Below are 13,766 nucleotides of genomic sequence, written 5' to 3' on the forward strand. Positions count from 1 at the left end.
AATAAACCCCTACTCCTGCTGAATATTCACCTGCTAACTAAGCATGCAGCCCTGAGCCAATGCTCCTATCCTTGTCAAAAGCCACATGTGGATGCTGATTTCTGTGCAACGCTTTGATGCTACCCCAGGTTGCTCTTGCTGCTCTATCAAAGGCAGATGTGGAATGAGGAGCATCATAGATTCCTGGTGATATACAAAAGCACAAACTCACAACATCAAAAAGGACACACACTTCAGCCTCTCCTCTTGTATTTCCATGTCCTCTACTCTCTGCTGCTGTACTGGCAATTTGCACTGTCTCCAGCTCAGTGCTGGACAAACTTCAGCAGGCTCCCTTCTCAGCACCTGCCACAGTAGCTACACCCAGCCAAGCATGGTCAGCACACAGGTGCTACTCAGTCTCTTGGCAGATGTCGCATCTCATGTCCAACCAGCAGCTTGCCACAGGCCTGCATCAGAAGCTGGAGTGAGGGTGGGATGCTGCAAGGCACCCATGCCACGTCTCTCTTTCCCCCTGCAGTTCTGTGTGTGTGCCACATTCCCATGACAGCAGCAGGGCAGTGCCTGGGCCCCATCCCTGAGAGGAGACACCACTGCAGCACACACCACTCCCAGCTGTGGATCTGGCAGATCTCTTCTCTATAAACATCCTATCTTTGATAAAAGATACCACCACTGGGTTCTGGCGGTTGTCAGAGTCCAGCCCAAAAGGTTTTTCTAACACACTGTCTCTGTGATTTACAGTTACCCTTTACCATCACCCAAAAGAGGATGGAGCTGGGCGAGATCGTTGTGACTGAACTTCCCAATGAGAGGGAGCTGTACAAGAAGGACATGCCAAGAGCCCAGGACCTGCTGTGGAGAAGTGGAAACTGGATCCACCATAGTTTTGGGTATCTCACAGGAGAAATGAATGAATATGGAGAGTGGATGAAAAGTAAGCAGAAGGATGTGTTTGGGGATATCCATATCACCATCAGTACTTCCAGTGAAATGTGCTTTACCCCCTGAGGCAGAGCAGAAGCAGCACGGTCCAAGCTCATCGCAAACTCTGGCCTTTTAATTGTCCCACTCTCAGGCAGACAATCCACTGCATCTTCTGGCCACCACCATGTCAGCAGGCAAAATTTGGCACAGTCCTGAGATGTCTTTCACACTCAATCAGTTACGTGTCATTAGCATCACGTTTCACATAGCAGTGCCAGAATCACACAGCAGGGCTGGGCGTTGAGTCTCCTGCCTTGGACCAGCCACTGTCTCTCATCCATCTGTGGGCTAATGATGGGGAATTGCCTCCTGATAGAGGCAGAGGCTCTTGAGTTCCCAGCCTTGGGGGAGCAATAAGCACTGAGAGGGTGTTTACAATGCCATAAGATAGAAGCCAGGACTGATCTCAAAGGTTCACTGTCCACGCAGGAGCAATGCATGAGCAGACAGTCCAAGATACCCATAATTACTGGGGATTGAGAGGCTGCGTAAGACTGTGGGTCCTCTGTCAAGGCTGAGGTTGTTAGCAGTACACCTCCAGCAATGGGAGAGAAAAAAGAGGCATCCATTTATAGCCAGACCAGTGTTATCCCCAGACACAGGGGAATATCTCCTCCTGCTTTCTCTTTACTCCAGTGGTTCATGCTTTGTCAACAACTTTTCTTATTCAGTGTTCTGGAAAGCTTTGGCCACTGTCCTCTGTTATATTTGAATTTTTACAGCTAATACTTGTGTCTGAGACTAAGTGTATTGCTGATACCTGTTGCATAGCTCAACACCAAATATTAATTAAGATTAGTTCAGACAAGCCTGGACATTTTCCTCTAAGAAACCTGTTCCTCCTCCTTGTTCTTCCTCCTTAACCCTGCCTGGAAGGAATTCTTAGGAATAAGTCATTGCCCATATTCAGAAAATACCCTGGCACCTTAAGCTGCATCTAATGAACAATCAAATTAAGATTATTAATTTCAAATCTTGTAGAAGATAAAAGCTGCATATGCACATTGTATGACCATCTGAACATCTTGTTCATGGAAGTAGCTCCCCTTTCCCAACCATTCTCCTTGCATCATCCTTTAATAACACACAGCAGTTTAGAAATGGTTGCAGTTTTCCCAGAAGAGAGTCAGAGGAAAAACTCAAGTCAATTTGCAGTAGGAGAACAAGCAGCAAAATGTTATTGCAGTGCCTTCATCCCACCTTCCTCCTGCACTCACCTGAGGTATCTGTTTACTCTGTCCAGGTTCAATAACCTTCTCCAAAGAGCAATAACTCTTTGTCCTCTGGAAATGCCTCTTTGCCCTGAGTATTGTCCAAACTATAATTACTGCTTTCTAATTTAGGTTCTTTAGCTCTCAGAATACTTTTTAGAAACCTTTGACCCCCATCTCCCATATACACCATACCTTCATGCTCTAGGTTGCTGATTTTCTTCCTAAAACAGCGAGATCATTTCCTTTTCCTATATTTTCTGTATTTCCCTATATACATACAAAGTATTTTCAGAGTCCCCCCCTGCATTTGAATTATACACCAAAAAGAGTCTGTCTCATTATTGATTTTACAGCAGAATCTAAAGTGATCTACCATGCAAATAATCCTTTGACTATTCTCTGACAACCATAAATAATCACTTGTGTGTTTGGCCCTCCATAAATTTTATAGCAGTACCCAGTACATCCCTATTAATTCTCAAGTGCCAGATAATATGCAGAGACAACAATCAATCAGAGACATGTTTTACAGAAATGTTAATATTTCACCTCTGTTCTATACCCAGAAAGGGGCTGCAATGATTGTACTTTGCTAAAATGATGCATTTCCAATAGTGTTTTGCCTTGATCTCCTCCAGGCAAGCCCTTAATGGTTCAGCTGGTGGACTGGATCTTGCGAGGGACCTCTCAGGTGATGTTTGTCAACAACCCTCTCAGTGGGCTGATCATTTTAGTGGGGCTTTTCATCCAGAGCCCCTGGTGGATGCTCACGGGCTGCACTGGAACTACTGTGTCCACGTTAACTGCACTGGCCCTCAGCCAGGACAGGTAGGTGGCACCTCGTGTCCTCGTGCACTTAATAAAAATTGATGGTTGTGATATTATTTGGAGCTCACTGATGGGTCACCCTGCCTTGTTAGAGACAGAAGACTCAGGTGAAGACAGTGCTGGGGCCAAGGAGAGCTGGCCTGTCCCTGTGGCTGCCTGTCTTCCTGAAAACACACAGTTCTTTCTCCTTGATAGCCATCCTCAAACCATGCAGGTCCTTTGAGCACCAGGATCCCCTTCCATCATCCAGCAGCTCCCAAACTTCCCCCTTTCCACACACCAGTGCAAGGCAGTACATCAGTAATCCCACTGCTTTTTCACAGGGGCAGGACGCTTAGAAATTGCGTTTCTGTGGGCCCCAGAGATGGGCTGCCTTCAGCAAAGCTTTCTGCCTCCCAATTGTTCCCATGGCAGGTCATCCATCGCGGCTGGGCTGCACGGCTACAACGGGATCCTGGTGGGCCTGCTCATGGCCGTCTACTCTGACAAGGGCGACTACTACTGGTGGCTCCTGCCTCCCGTGGCTGTGATTTCCATGGCCTGGTAAGTGCCACTGCTCCTCATGCCTCCTGAAGGCTGACCCAGAAACAGAGACCAGGCAGAGCTAAAGAAAAAAGTGGAAGGCCTCCATTTAGTAGAAGGCCTCAATGGATCCACCTTGGGCAGCACAACAGCCCAGACAGGGCTACACCCAGGATGAACCAAAATGGACACAAAATGGACTGCCGGTCATGGGGTCCCTCATTTTTATAAGTTTTGGTCCATTTAAATGTTGGAGTTAATTGTCTAAGTTCATGTCGCTTGTTTTTTTCCCTTCAGTCCACGTTGTTTATGCTCTTGGGCCTGAAATTTGGATCATTTGTCCCTGATCCTCAGCTAGAGAAGGAATTGTTTTGTCTCCCTGCTCTGTGAAGAGAGCTCACCATCCCCTAATATGAAACTCAGAAGTACACAGTAAAGCGGCACAGAATCTGAAAATAAAAGCCAAAACCTGAGGCATCACTCCTCCTAGGGACAATTCCCAAAGGATAGGTCCGCCTACAAGCAGCTCAGGCACACTGAGGGCCCCTCTGCCCTGTGCCAGTGACTCCAGACTTGATGGCACTGGAGAGTTGTGTTTGTCACCTTACAGAGCTCGTGGGGGACATGGTAGGAGCTGAGGGCACAGAAACACTGGTTGCAGCACACAGGCAAAGCAGCACCACCCCAGGCCTCTGAAAATGGCTCTCAGCAGCAGGACACACATGGGATGGAGGTCATTGCACCCAACACCACAAGGCTTCTTCCTCATCCAAGCCCTGAATCAACCCTGTGCTCATCCTGGGGCTGAATTCAATATTCTCCTTCTCGGATGTGCAACCAGTCATGAGCAGAATTAATTCCTCCAAATAGCTCCAAAGAACAGGCTATGTCCATCCAGGATTAAATTTTGCCATTTTTAAATATGGATCTGAACAGCACTGCAGAATCTGTTTAACAGCCTTAGCTGAAATTAATTTAATACTCACATTTTATCACTGTAAGCAGTAAGATGCTAACCATTATTGGATTTTCACTGCTTTTAAGATCAGATTTGTTTTTATATATCATTTCTTTAGTCATTCTCAGCAAAGGTCATTTTATAACAATCTCTCAAAACCCAGGACATGTTGCAAGAATGTTTAGTTTGTCTCATCTGCCAGAATTCCTTGAGGCCTTTTGTTCAAAATTTTCTTCATTGTTTAGTTCACAAGTCTTGAGGGTAGAGCTGAAATATTTTAAAATCAGACACTTCAGTGATTTTTTTAACCGATACTTTGACTTTCAGCTTTAGAAGTCAGCATTTATTTAACTGTTTCCTTTTTTCCTGACAAGATGTGTAAATGACAGAAGCTTTGTATTTCAGCACAGAAATTAGGACACTATTTTCACTGAAGTACTGATTTATTTTTTTTTCCCTACAGCTGCAAGCAAGGAAATCTGTAAACTCCTTTGGGAACCAAACTTGTCAAAAAAAGAATAGGCTTCATCTGAGATTACACAGGGAGAACAAAGCATTTTTCCCACTGATAGTATCTGTACAGCAGGACACAAGATGTTGCTATTGAAATGTCAAATAACTTGGATGGAGTTGTTTTTTATTATAACCAGCTTAATGACCTTCTAGGGCTCAAATCCAGTTCCTTGAAAAACTTAAAGTCTTTAAATTGATTTTTTATTCACTGCTACTTGGAGTAGACCATAAGAGCTATTCAGCTCACCTGTAGCTGAAGAGCTCAGCTGGAAGGAGAACACTGGCCATTTGCACAAAGGACTGGCAATTTCTTCTCTTCCTTGAGCTTTCTGAGATCCATAAAAATCAGATATTACCTTGCCAATATGCTCCCATACAGTCCTTCATGTAGGACACACACTTCAAGTGGAAATCAGGGAATCTGGAAATGTCCTGAGGAAAGCAGATCAAAGAAAGATTATATTCCAGGTTCTACAGACAAGAACTTTGGGAAAGGCCATGGTATTTCAAGGTTTATATGGTTTTTGTGTTTTGACTCTAGGTTGAGTCTCACCCCAAATACTTTGCATAATAAAAATATTCAATTAAGCTACTTAAAAACAAGTCTCAGTTTTCAGTAAACTGTGTATGATTTCAGATGATACCTGGGCAGCACAAAATTACATCAGTCAGGGTCTGAGTGAAGTCAAGTACCAGCACCTTGCCCAGCTCTGCTACAGTGATGATTCCATCTTACACTCTGTTGGGCCTCAGAGTCCCCAGAAACAGTGTCCAGCACAGTAAATATTTTTATCTTTCTTAATGGAAGATTTTCCACTGCCTTTGATCACTTCTTCTGCTTTATTTCTCTTCCAACCCATCTCCTGATACCCTTCAAACTGTTTAAACAAGAACAAAACAAAACAAAAAAAGGCCAAAAAAAAGGCAAATTGGGTAATTTCCAACTCCCTCCTGCCTCCTCAAGACAGCAGCTTTTTTAGACCACCTGAAGTTTTCCCCAGTTCTTCACGTAACATTCCCAAAATTTCCTTTTCTGTTTTTTGTTCAAATTTTAAACTGAATAGTAAGTCAGATTCCCTGTCTCTGTCCATGCTCAAATGCTGTATTGGATGCATACATGGATGGGACTTTATTTTCTTCAGAAAGACAAACAGCTTTTGACAACTCTTTGTTTGATGCAGATTAAGGTATTATTAAGGTATTCACCACCTGGCATTGCTACAAGGAACTGTATTGGCCTTTATTTGCCAAAGTTATCATTTTATGACCAAAGAGGCAGGCTGTCTCACCACTATAAATTGTGATGAGCAAGTCATAATTCTATTTCTTCTCCTTTTCTCAGCCCAGTACTGTCCAGTGCTTTGGGATCCATCTTCAGCAAATGGGACCTTCCTGTTTTCACTCTGCCCTTCAACATTGTGGTCACCCTGTACCTGGCAGCCACAGGACACTACAACCCCTTCTTCCCCACAACCCTCATCAAGCCCGTAGCGGCAGTGCCCAATATCACCTGGTCTGACATCAATGTGCCTCTGGTAAGCTTCACACCAACAGGTTTGTGGCATTTCACTGAGAAGGTGAGCATGAAGGCGTTCTCCTCTGGGTGATGCTTTTATGTGGGTCAGAATTCACAGAAGTACATGGGTTGGTTCAGTGCCAGAGAATCCCCAGGGACAGTCCTGGTTCTTCCAGCAGAAAGGCTGGTGGAGCCTCAGGGAACAGAGAACCCGAGCCTCTCATTCCCCTCAAACTTGGCTTGGCCCAAAACTAGTCTTGAGTGTACATCCAGCACACATCTGGATATGACCTCCTCCTGTCCAGGTTAAAAAAAACATCAGCAACACTGTCAGTGGCAATCTGAAAATTCAGAGGAAACATCAGGACTTCAAAGTGACAGAAACTCATTTATACCCAGTCCCCTCATGTCTAGCTCTAGCTCAGAAGGGTCACCTTCCCAGAGGAGAACAGGGTAACAGATCCAGAGGGTTGTGGTGAATGGTTTAGGGTCCCAGGGGATCCATCTGGCCACCAGTGTTATTGAATATCCTCATTAATGACACAGACAGAGGGATCCAGGGCACCCTCAGCGGATTTGCAGATGGCACCAAGCTGAGAGGTGCAGCTGACACTCCTGGAGGATGGGATGGCATCCAGAGGGACCTGGACAGGCTGCAGCAGTGGCCCAGGGAATCTCATGGGGTTTAACAAGGCCAAGAGCTGGAGCTGCACCTGGGCCAGGGCAGCCCCTGGGACCAACCCAGGCTGGGGCTGAGCAGAGGGAGCAGCCCTGGGAGAAGGAGCTGGGGGTGCTGTGGGTGAGAGCTGGGCCTGCCCCAGCCTGAACCCCCTGCCCTGGGCTGATCCCCAGCGTGGGCAGCAGGGCAGGGGGATCCTGCCCCTGTGCCCCTGGGCTCAGGTGAGAGCCCACCTGCAGAGCTGCCCCAGCCCTGGCTCCAGCAGCACAAGGAGCTGGAGCTGCTGCAGGGAATCCAGAGGAGGCACCAACGTGATCAGAGGGATGGAGCAAATCTTTTATAAGAGAAGGCTTGGAGAACTGGGTTTATTTATCCTGGAAAAGATGGCTTTGGGGCTACCTAAAGGCCTTCACATACCTGAAGAGATTGTGTAGCAAAGACTACTTACAGTTGGAGGGACTTCTGAAGGCGTTCCCCCCAAGGAGAAATGGCTTCAATTTGAAAGAGAATAAGTTTAGATTGGATATTGGGGAGAAATCCCTTTCCTGTGAGAGTGGTGAGGCCCCCACAGAGCAGCTGTGACTACCCCTGGATCCCTGGGAGTGTCCCAGGCCAGGCTGGATGGGGCTTGGAGCAGCCTGGGACAGTGGGAGCTGTCCCTGCTCATGGCAGGGGGTGGAATGAGATGATCTCTAAGGTCCCTTCCAATTCAAACCATTCTGAGATTCCATGAGGTGCTCCGAGTCCAGCTCCGAGCCAGGATTTCTTCCTTCCCTTTTCAGCCAGTATCTTGGATAGAACATCTGCTGTGTCCCTCGGGGCACAGACAGACAATAAATAACAAGCACTTTTCTGCCATCTGCTGCAGCTCTTACAATCCATCCCAGTTGGGATTGGTCAAGTGTATGGTTGTGGAAACCCCTGGACTGGAGGGATTTTCCTTGTGGCTCTGCTCATCTCCTCCCCACTGATTTGTTTGCATGCTGCAATTGGATCAGCTGTGGGGATGTTTGCAGGTAAGAAACACCGACCAAATTATTTTTGCAACCAAGGTATCTTGATCCAAGGCAGATTCTGTCCAGACTTTAAAGTTGTATCATCTTGGCCGTAGTGGGGACAACACTCATCTTTCAAACTGTCTCTAAATTTGAAAGCTCTTAGCGAAGGTCACACAACAGAGTGCAAGCAACAACAGAAGCAGGTTTTCTTTAAACTTTGCATTTTTTGTTAGATTTGTAACTCAGACAGGTGGTTTGTTCCACCTTACTTAACTCTCTAGCCATTGGATGTGATAAATCCCATGGAGACCATAAGGAAATCTGGAGAAAGACTTTCAGAACTGATTTCTTGCCACCACAATTGCTTTAAATGACGACCACGAGCAAAGGTCTGCCCCAGAACTAATCAGCCAAGGAAGAGAAACAGACTTTACTGGGATGCAGTTTGCTCAGCCCTGCTGTGGATTTGTCAAAATAGCAAAATGAATGCCACTAAAAATGTCCTGTCTCTCCACTAACCAGAGAGAAACAATATTGAGAGACAAGAAGCAGACCCTAGAGGTTAGATAACATTAATGCCACTTAAGAGACCAATTTTAATAAATCCAGATGACAGAATAAGTGTAGTCTGATTCCTTGGTAAAGACAGTGATCCAAAAATTTCTCTGTGCTCTGAAGCACTTTATACATGATGTAGATGTGTTATATTCATGATTTTAAACAAAACTGTCCACAATTTGCATGGCTAAGAGCGTATGGCAGGACTTGCAGAGGTGTGACATTCAGTCTAGAAGGGAAAGGTCAGGGGAAAGTTCTGGGGACAAGCATGGTGATAAAACAGAGTACAGATGAGGACAATACAGAAGGAAATGCCTTAATATTGCTAGTGGTCTGTGCACTACATATTGAACTCTCCTTTTCACTGGTACTCCTGAAGCCTGTGAGAAATCCTACAGAAGTTTCTGAGAGGTCAAATTTGGGGCAGATCCCCCAACTCCCATCCCCGTGGAGAATTTCCACTGCACAGGTGGAGTGACTACCTCTTGTAACTGGACCATATCTCACAAAGATCTCTAGGAAAAATTGAAAACTCTGCTTGCTGCCACAAAAGACATGCAGTTGTGCCTCTGATATTCAAAATTAGGGTACATATGAGGTGTAAACAGTGTGTGTGTGAGCACAGCTTTCTGCAAGGAGGACACCCAGGTGAGGTTTTCCCACACTCTGGCTGGATCCTCCATCTGTGTGTGTGGATACAACACACTCAGTGAATACACAGGAAGTTTTGTCCGAATTAAGCCTTTGAGACTGGGCCAAATTCCACCGCAGGGACATTATCAGAACTCCAGAATAATGAGAGCCTCCTTTGACATCCTCTTTTTCCTGCATGTGTGCGTGCGTGAGAACAGACAAACCCACCCTGATGTTATGAGGAAGAGATGACAGACTCCTCCTGCATGTTCCTCTCACACCTGAGCTCACAGCCTTGCCTTTGTCCTGCAGCTCTGAGCATTGCATCCCCCTTTGACAGCATCTACCTGGGTCTACACAACTACAACTGTGCCCTGGCCTGCATTGCCATCGGGGGCATGTTCTACGCCCTGACCTGGCAGACTCATGTGCTCTCACTTGCCTGTGGTGAGTATCTTTTACATGTGCTCTCATTTGCCTGTGGTATCTTCCACATTTGCTCTCATTTGCCTGCGGTAAGTATCTTTCACATAAAGGGAAGGCAAAAATTTGGGCAGTTTATTAAGAGATGTCTTGGTTTGAAAAGACAGGCGTCCTCTAAGGAAGGCAGGAGCCTCCCTTGAAATGGAAAATGCAAACCCCCCTCTCCCCGAATTATTATAGTTTTGAAATTAAGAGGCTCTCGGGTAATGATATGGGAGTAGGAATAATAGATCTTTATTAGGAAAAAATAAAAATTAAAATAAAAAATAAAAATAAAAATAAAATGTAGTAATACGAAACAACACTGACAAAGTCAGAATAGGACCTGCCCCCCTGTGTGTCAGGGTGGTGTCCCAGCCCCATCCCATGGTGGCTCAGCCCTCCTGCAGTGCCAGCTGTGGCTCTGCTGCAGCAGGGATCCTGCACAAGGGGGGAATTTTCCTCTGAAGGTCCAGTGGTGGTGTAGATGGGCCTGGTCTCCCTCTGGGAATGCAGGGGAGGAGAAAGCTGCTCCTCTGGGAATGCAGTAGGAAAAGGCTTCTGTGGTCCAAATATCAGATTATATCCTGGTAGGAATGCTTGGCTCCTCCCCCTGGCCAGAGCATGTTCCAATGGGATGATGTAATTTTATCAGCCACGCAGGGACACTCACTGTCCCATGAACAGAAGAGGGAGGATTGGCTGGGGAAGAGATTGAAAAAAACCTGCCCCACCTGGTTTTAAAGGGTGGCCCAATTAACAGAAGATAACTGCCCCACCTCTCACAGATAGCAATAGAATACACAACCCCAGCCACATCTTGCACTTCCAGCCTAAGACAGGAGCACAGGCTTAGAGCCAACCATTACTCTGTGTGTCCCAAAAATACGTACTGTGCAAGGGCTGTTTCTCTGGTAGCAACAGCATTGGGCTTGATTGTGCAAGTACAGAGAGAATACTTTTAGACCCTGATAACATGGAAACATCTAGAAAGGGTGGAAGTAGTGTTTGTGGAATGAGCTCAAGTTAATCCATGAGCATGTTTAACCAGTTAGCAACTCAACAGATTGATAGAAGCAGCCTTTTCCTGATTATATGTGTCACTGGGGGAAATGTGTCATAAGAAGGGAGCTGTTGCACCCGGTCAGTTTAAAACCCATCCACCCAAAGACCCCACACCCAACAGCAGCCAAAACCAGGCACTGTGGGAACAGTTGGAGAAATTTCCCAGTTAAGACATTCCTGTGAAGATATGCCCAGGCTCCAATTATCTTTATCTCAGTGTCCTGAGCACAGTTTCTGGGTTTCTCAGTAGCTTTTCCTTCCTTGATTTAACCCTTGGGTGCCTGACCTTGCCTCCTGTTCTGCCATTCTGGCATCCTGATGCAAAGAGACCCTTTGGTAACTGGTTGTGGTATGAAGGCACAGGACAGAGAATTTCTGAAGAATTCTGGAGAATTTCAGCAATTCCCACTGCATGTGGATCAGGTAGTGCCAAATTTTTTAAAAAAATTAAAGATAAAAGAAATGCCACCATCACTCCATCTTGACAAAACTTTGTTCTTCATTCACCATGCATCTCTACAGAGAAGAAAGAACAAAATGCAGTCACAGAATCATTTGTGTTGGAAAATACCTCCAAGAACATCAATGTGCCCCCAGTCCTGCCAAGGCCACCACTAACCCACATCCCCAAGTGCCAATCCACACAGCTGCTAATCCCTCCAAGGATGGGAGCTCCACCACTGCCCTGGGCAGCTGTGGGGTGGGACACCCCTTTCTGTGAAGAAATTTTTCCCTAATACTCAATCTAGATTGCCCTTGGTGCAATTTTAGGCCACTTTCTCTTGGGGCATTTCAACTAATTGTTGAATTCTAGCAGGGATCCTCACATTAGGTATCTGGGAGGATATTTTGCTGTGCATTTGGAAAATGTTGCTTGGGTTTGGGGGTTTTTTGGGTTTTGTTTTTTTTTTTTTTTTTTTGGTTGGTTTTTCTGGGGGTTTTCTTTTGAGGTTTTGTTTTTTGAGAATTGAGAATTGAGAATTGAATGTTTTTCTCATCCTGAGCTCTCTTTGGTCTTCTCTTTTCAGCATTATTTTGTGCCTACTCTGGAGCAGCTCTTGCTAATGCACTCTCTGTGGTAAGTATGGGATTTTCTGTTTTACTTAAGTTTATTTCTTTATTTTTGTTTTTAACTGCATCTTGATTTGTTCAAATATGACATTAAGGAAATGCCTCAAAATTCTCCATGTCAGCTTTGACAACACTGAAATGAGAATGCTGCAGCCAGCTGGCAGGTCTTGTACAAATCCTGTGTCAGCTGAATTGTGCCCCTGAAGACTTTATATCTGATAAAAAGATTTCAAAGACCTTTGGAGCATGTTATCCTCAATAGGGCTACGCATGTATATGTGAGTTACAGCAACAGCATATGGTTTGAGATTAAATATTTAGTTGAACATTATCTTTCAGCAATTCCAAATTATCTAAATTCTCATTTTCTTCATTCAATCTCTTTCTCCAACACTGCCCATAGATATTCTTGATATTTGAACTGGGTATGAGAACTAAAATGAGGGGGAGACTGTTCTCTTAAGTACAAAGTTATTATATTTGGACAAATCAAGAAAGGAGTGAAGACAGAAATGCCAGGCTCTGCTTCTTCTTTAAGATCTGAGAGATTAAAGCAAAACCATATTTTAATTAAATTGACTTACTAACTTAAAAGAAAAAAAAGATTAGAACTAGCAGCTTCATGCACTGAACATTTTCATCTGGCACCCTCTCAGTACTGTGTAGGTCCCCACATATGGGCTGCTTTAAGCACACCTGCTTTTGGGAGTCATCAGGATAAAGGACACCCACTTTTTTGTCCCTGTGATCTTGCTTTTGGAAAACCTCAATTCAGGTCCAGAGGTGGGGGAACGGAGAGGGCTGAGGGTTAGATGTGATGCCAGTGTGATATTGTCACTGGGGAGTGGAAATATGCATGAATAATACACTCCATACATATTTTACAGAACAGAGAGGGTAGAATTTGGCTCTTCTGTTAGAGAATTCAGGTGTCCATGTGTGAGCTGGGTGTCTTGGCTTTCATTGAAGTGGTCACAGCTTCAGAGCCTGATTCAGTTGCTTCAATGCTGGTGCCAGGTTCCATCCAGCACTGGGATTGAAGCTGCACCACTGACAGGACTGAGGTCTGCAGTGTCAGATGCTTTGTGCAGCCCTCCAGCTGAAAAGCAGACCTCTGTGTGGCCAGCTGAATCAGCATTTGGTGCCCACTGTGCCTTCAGGGAAACCAAGGCTCTCCCAGCTTCCCACATGGAAGAGTGTAGCCACAGGCAGGAATAAGCACAGAGACCAAAAATGGTACCAAAGTGCTGTTTGTGTGTTGTGTCCCCTGCCAGCTCGGGCTGCCCGTGTGCACCTGGCCCTTCTGCCTCTCGGCGCTCCTCTTCCTGCTGATCACCTCCCAGAACCCGGCCATCTACAGAATGCCCCTCTGCCAGGTCACCCACCCAGAAGCCAACCGGATCTACTACCTGAGGATGAGGAGAAGGGCCTCGGAGAGCCGGAGGGAGGAGCAGAAGCGAAGGGAGCAGAAACCCTCTGACAGCTCAGGGGTTAACAGTGGGGGCACCCCCCTGTGCACCCCCAAGAGCCGCCACGCTCACTGATTGCAGGCACCCACAGCTCTGCAGCCTGGGGCAGACTGGGGGCAGCTTCTCAGGCGTCACCCAGGTGCAGCACAGCCACACAGCATCACTTTTGCCAGCAGTATGCAGGCTGGGGATTCAGCATTCCGCACTGGAGAAATCACGGTTTGCCCTTGAGCTAAGCTTTCCAAAAAGCACTCAGGTAACATAATAACAGCTGCCTTATCAATCCACTGGCT

General features: G+C 45.9%; 1 protein-coding gene across 1 annotated transcript; it reads left to right on the forward strand.

Moving 5' to 3' along the window:
* Positions 1 to 771: 771 nt before the first annotated feature.
* On the forward strand, positions 772 to 13,548 carry LOC131095598 (urea transporter 2-like). The gene is made up of 8 exons (XM_058043558.1): positions 772 to 937; positions 2,840 to 3,029; positions 3,444 to 3,572; positions 6,365 to 6,557; positions 8,086 to 8,233; positions 9,719 to 9,853; positions 11,962 to 12,011; positions 13,279 to 13,548. The coding sequence occupies exons 1-8, from the start codon at positions 772 to 774 to the stop codon at positions 13,546 to 13,548; spliced, it is 1,281 nt and encodes a 426-aa protein (XP_057899541.1).
* Positions 13,549 to 13,766: the final 218 nt, after the last annotated feature.

The sequence above is a fragment of the Melospiza georgiana genome, chromosome Z, assembly GCF_028018845.1.
Source record: "Melospiza georgiana isolate bMelGeo1 chromosome Z, bMelGeo1.pri, whole genome shotgun sequence".
NCBI lineage: Eukaryota > Metazoa > Chordata > Aves > Passeriformes > Passerellidae > Melospiza > Melospiza georgiana.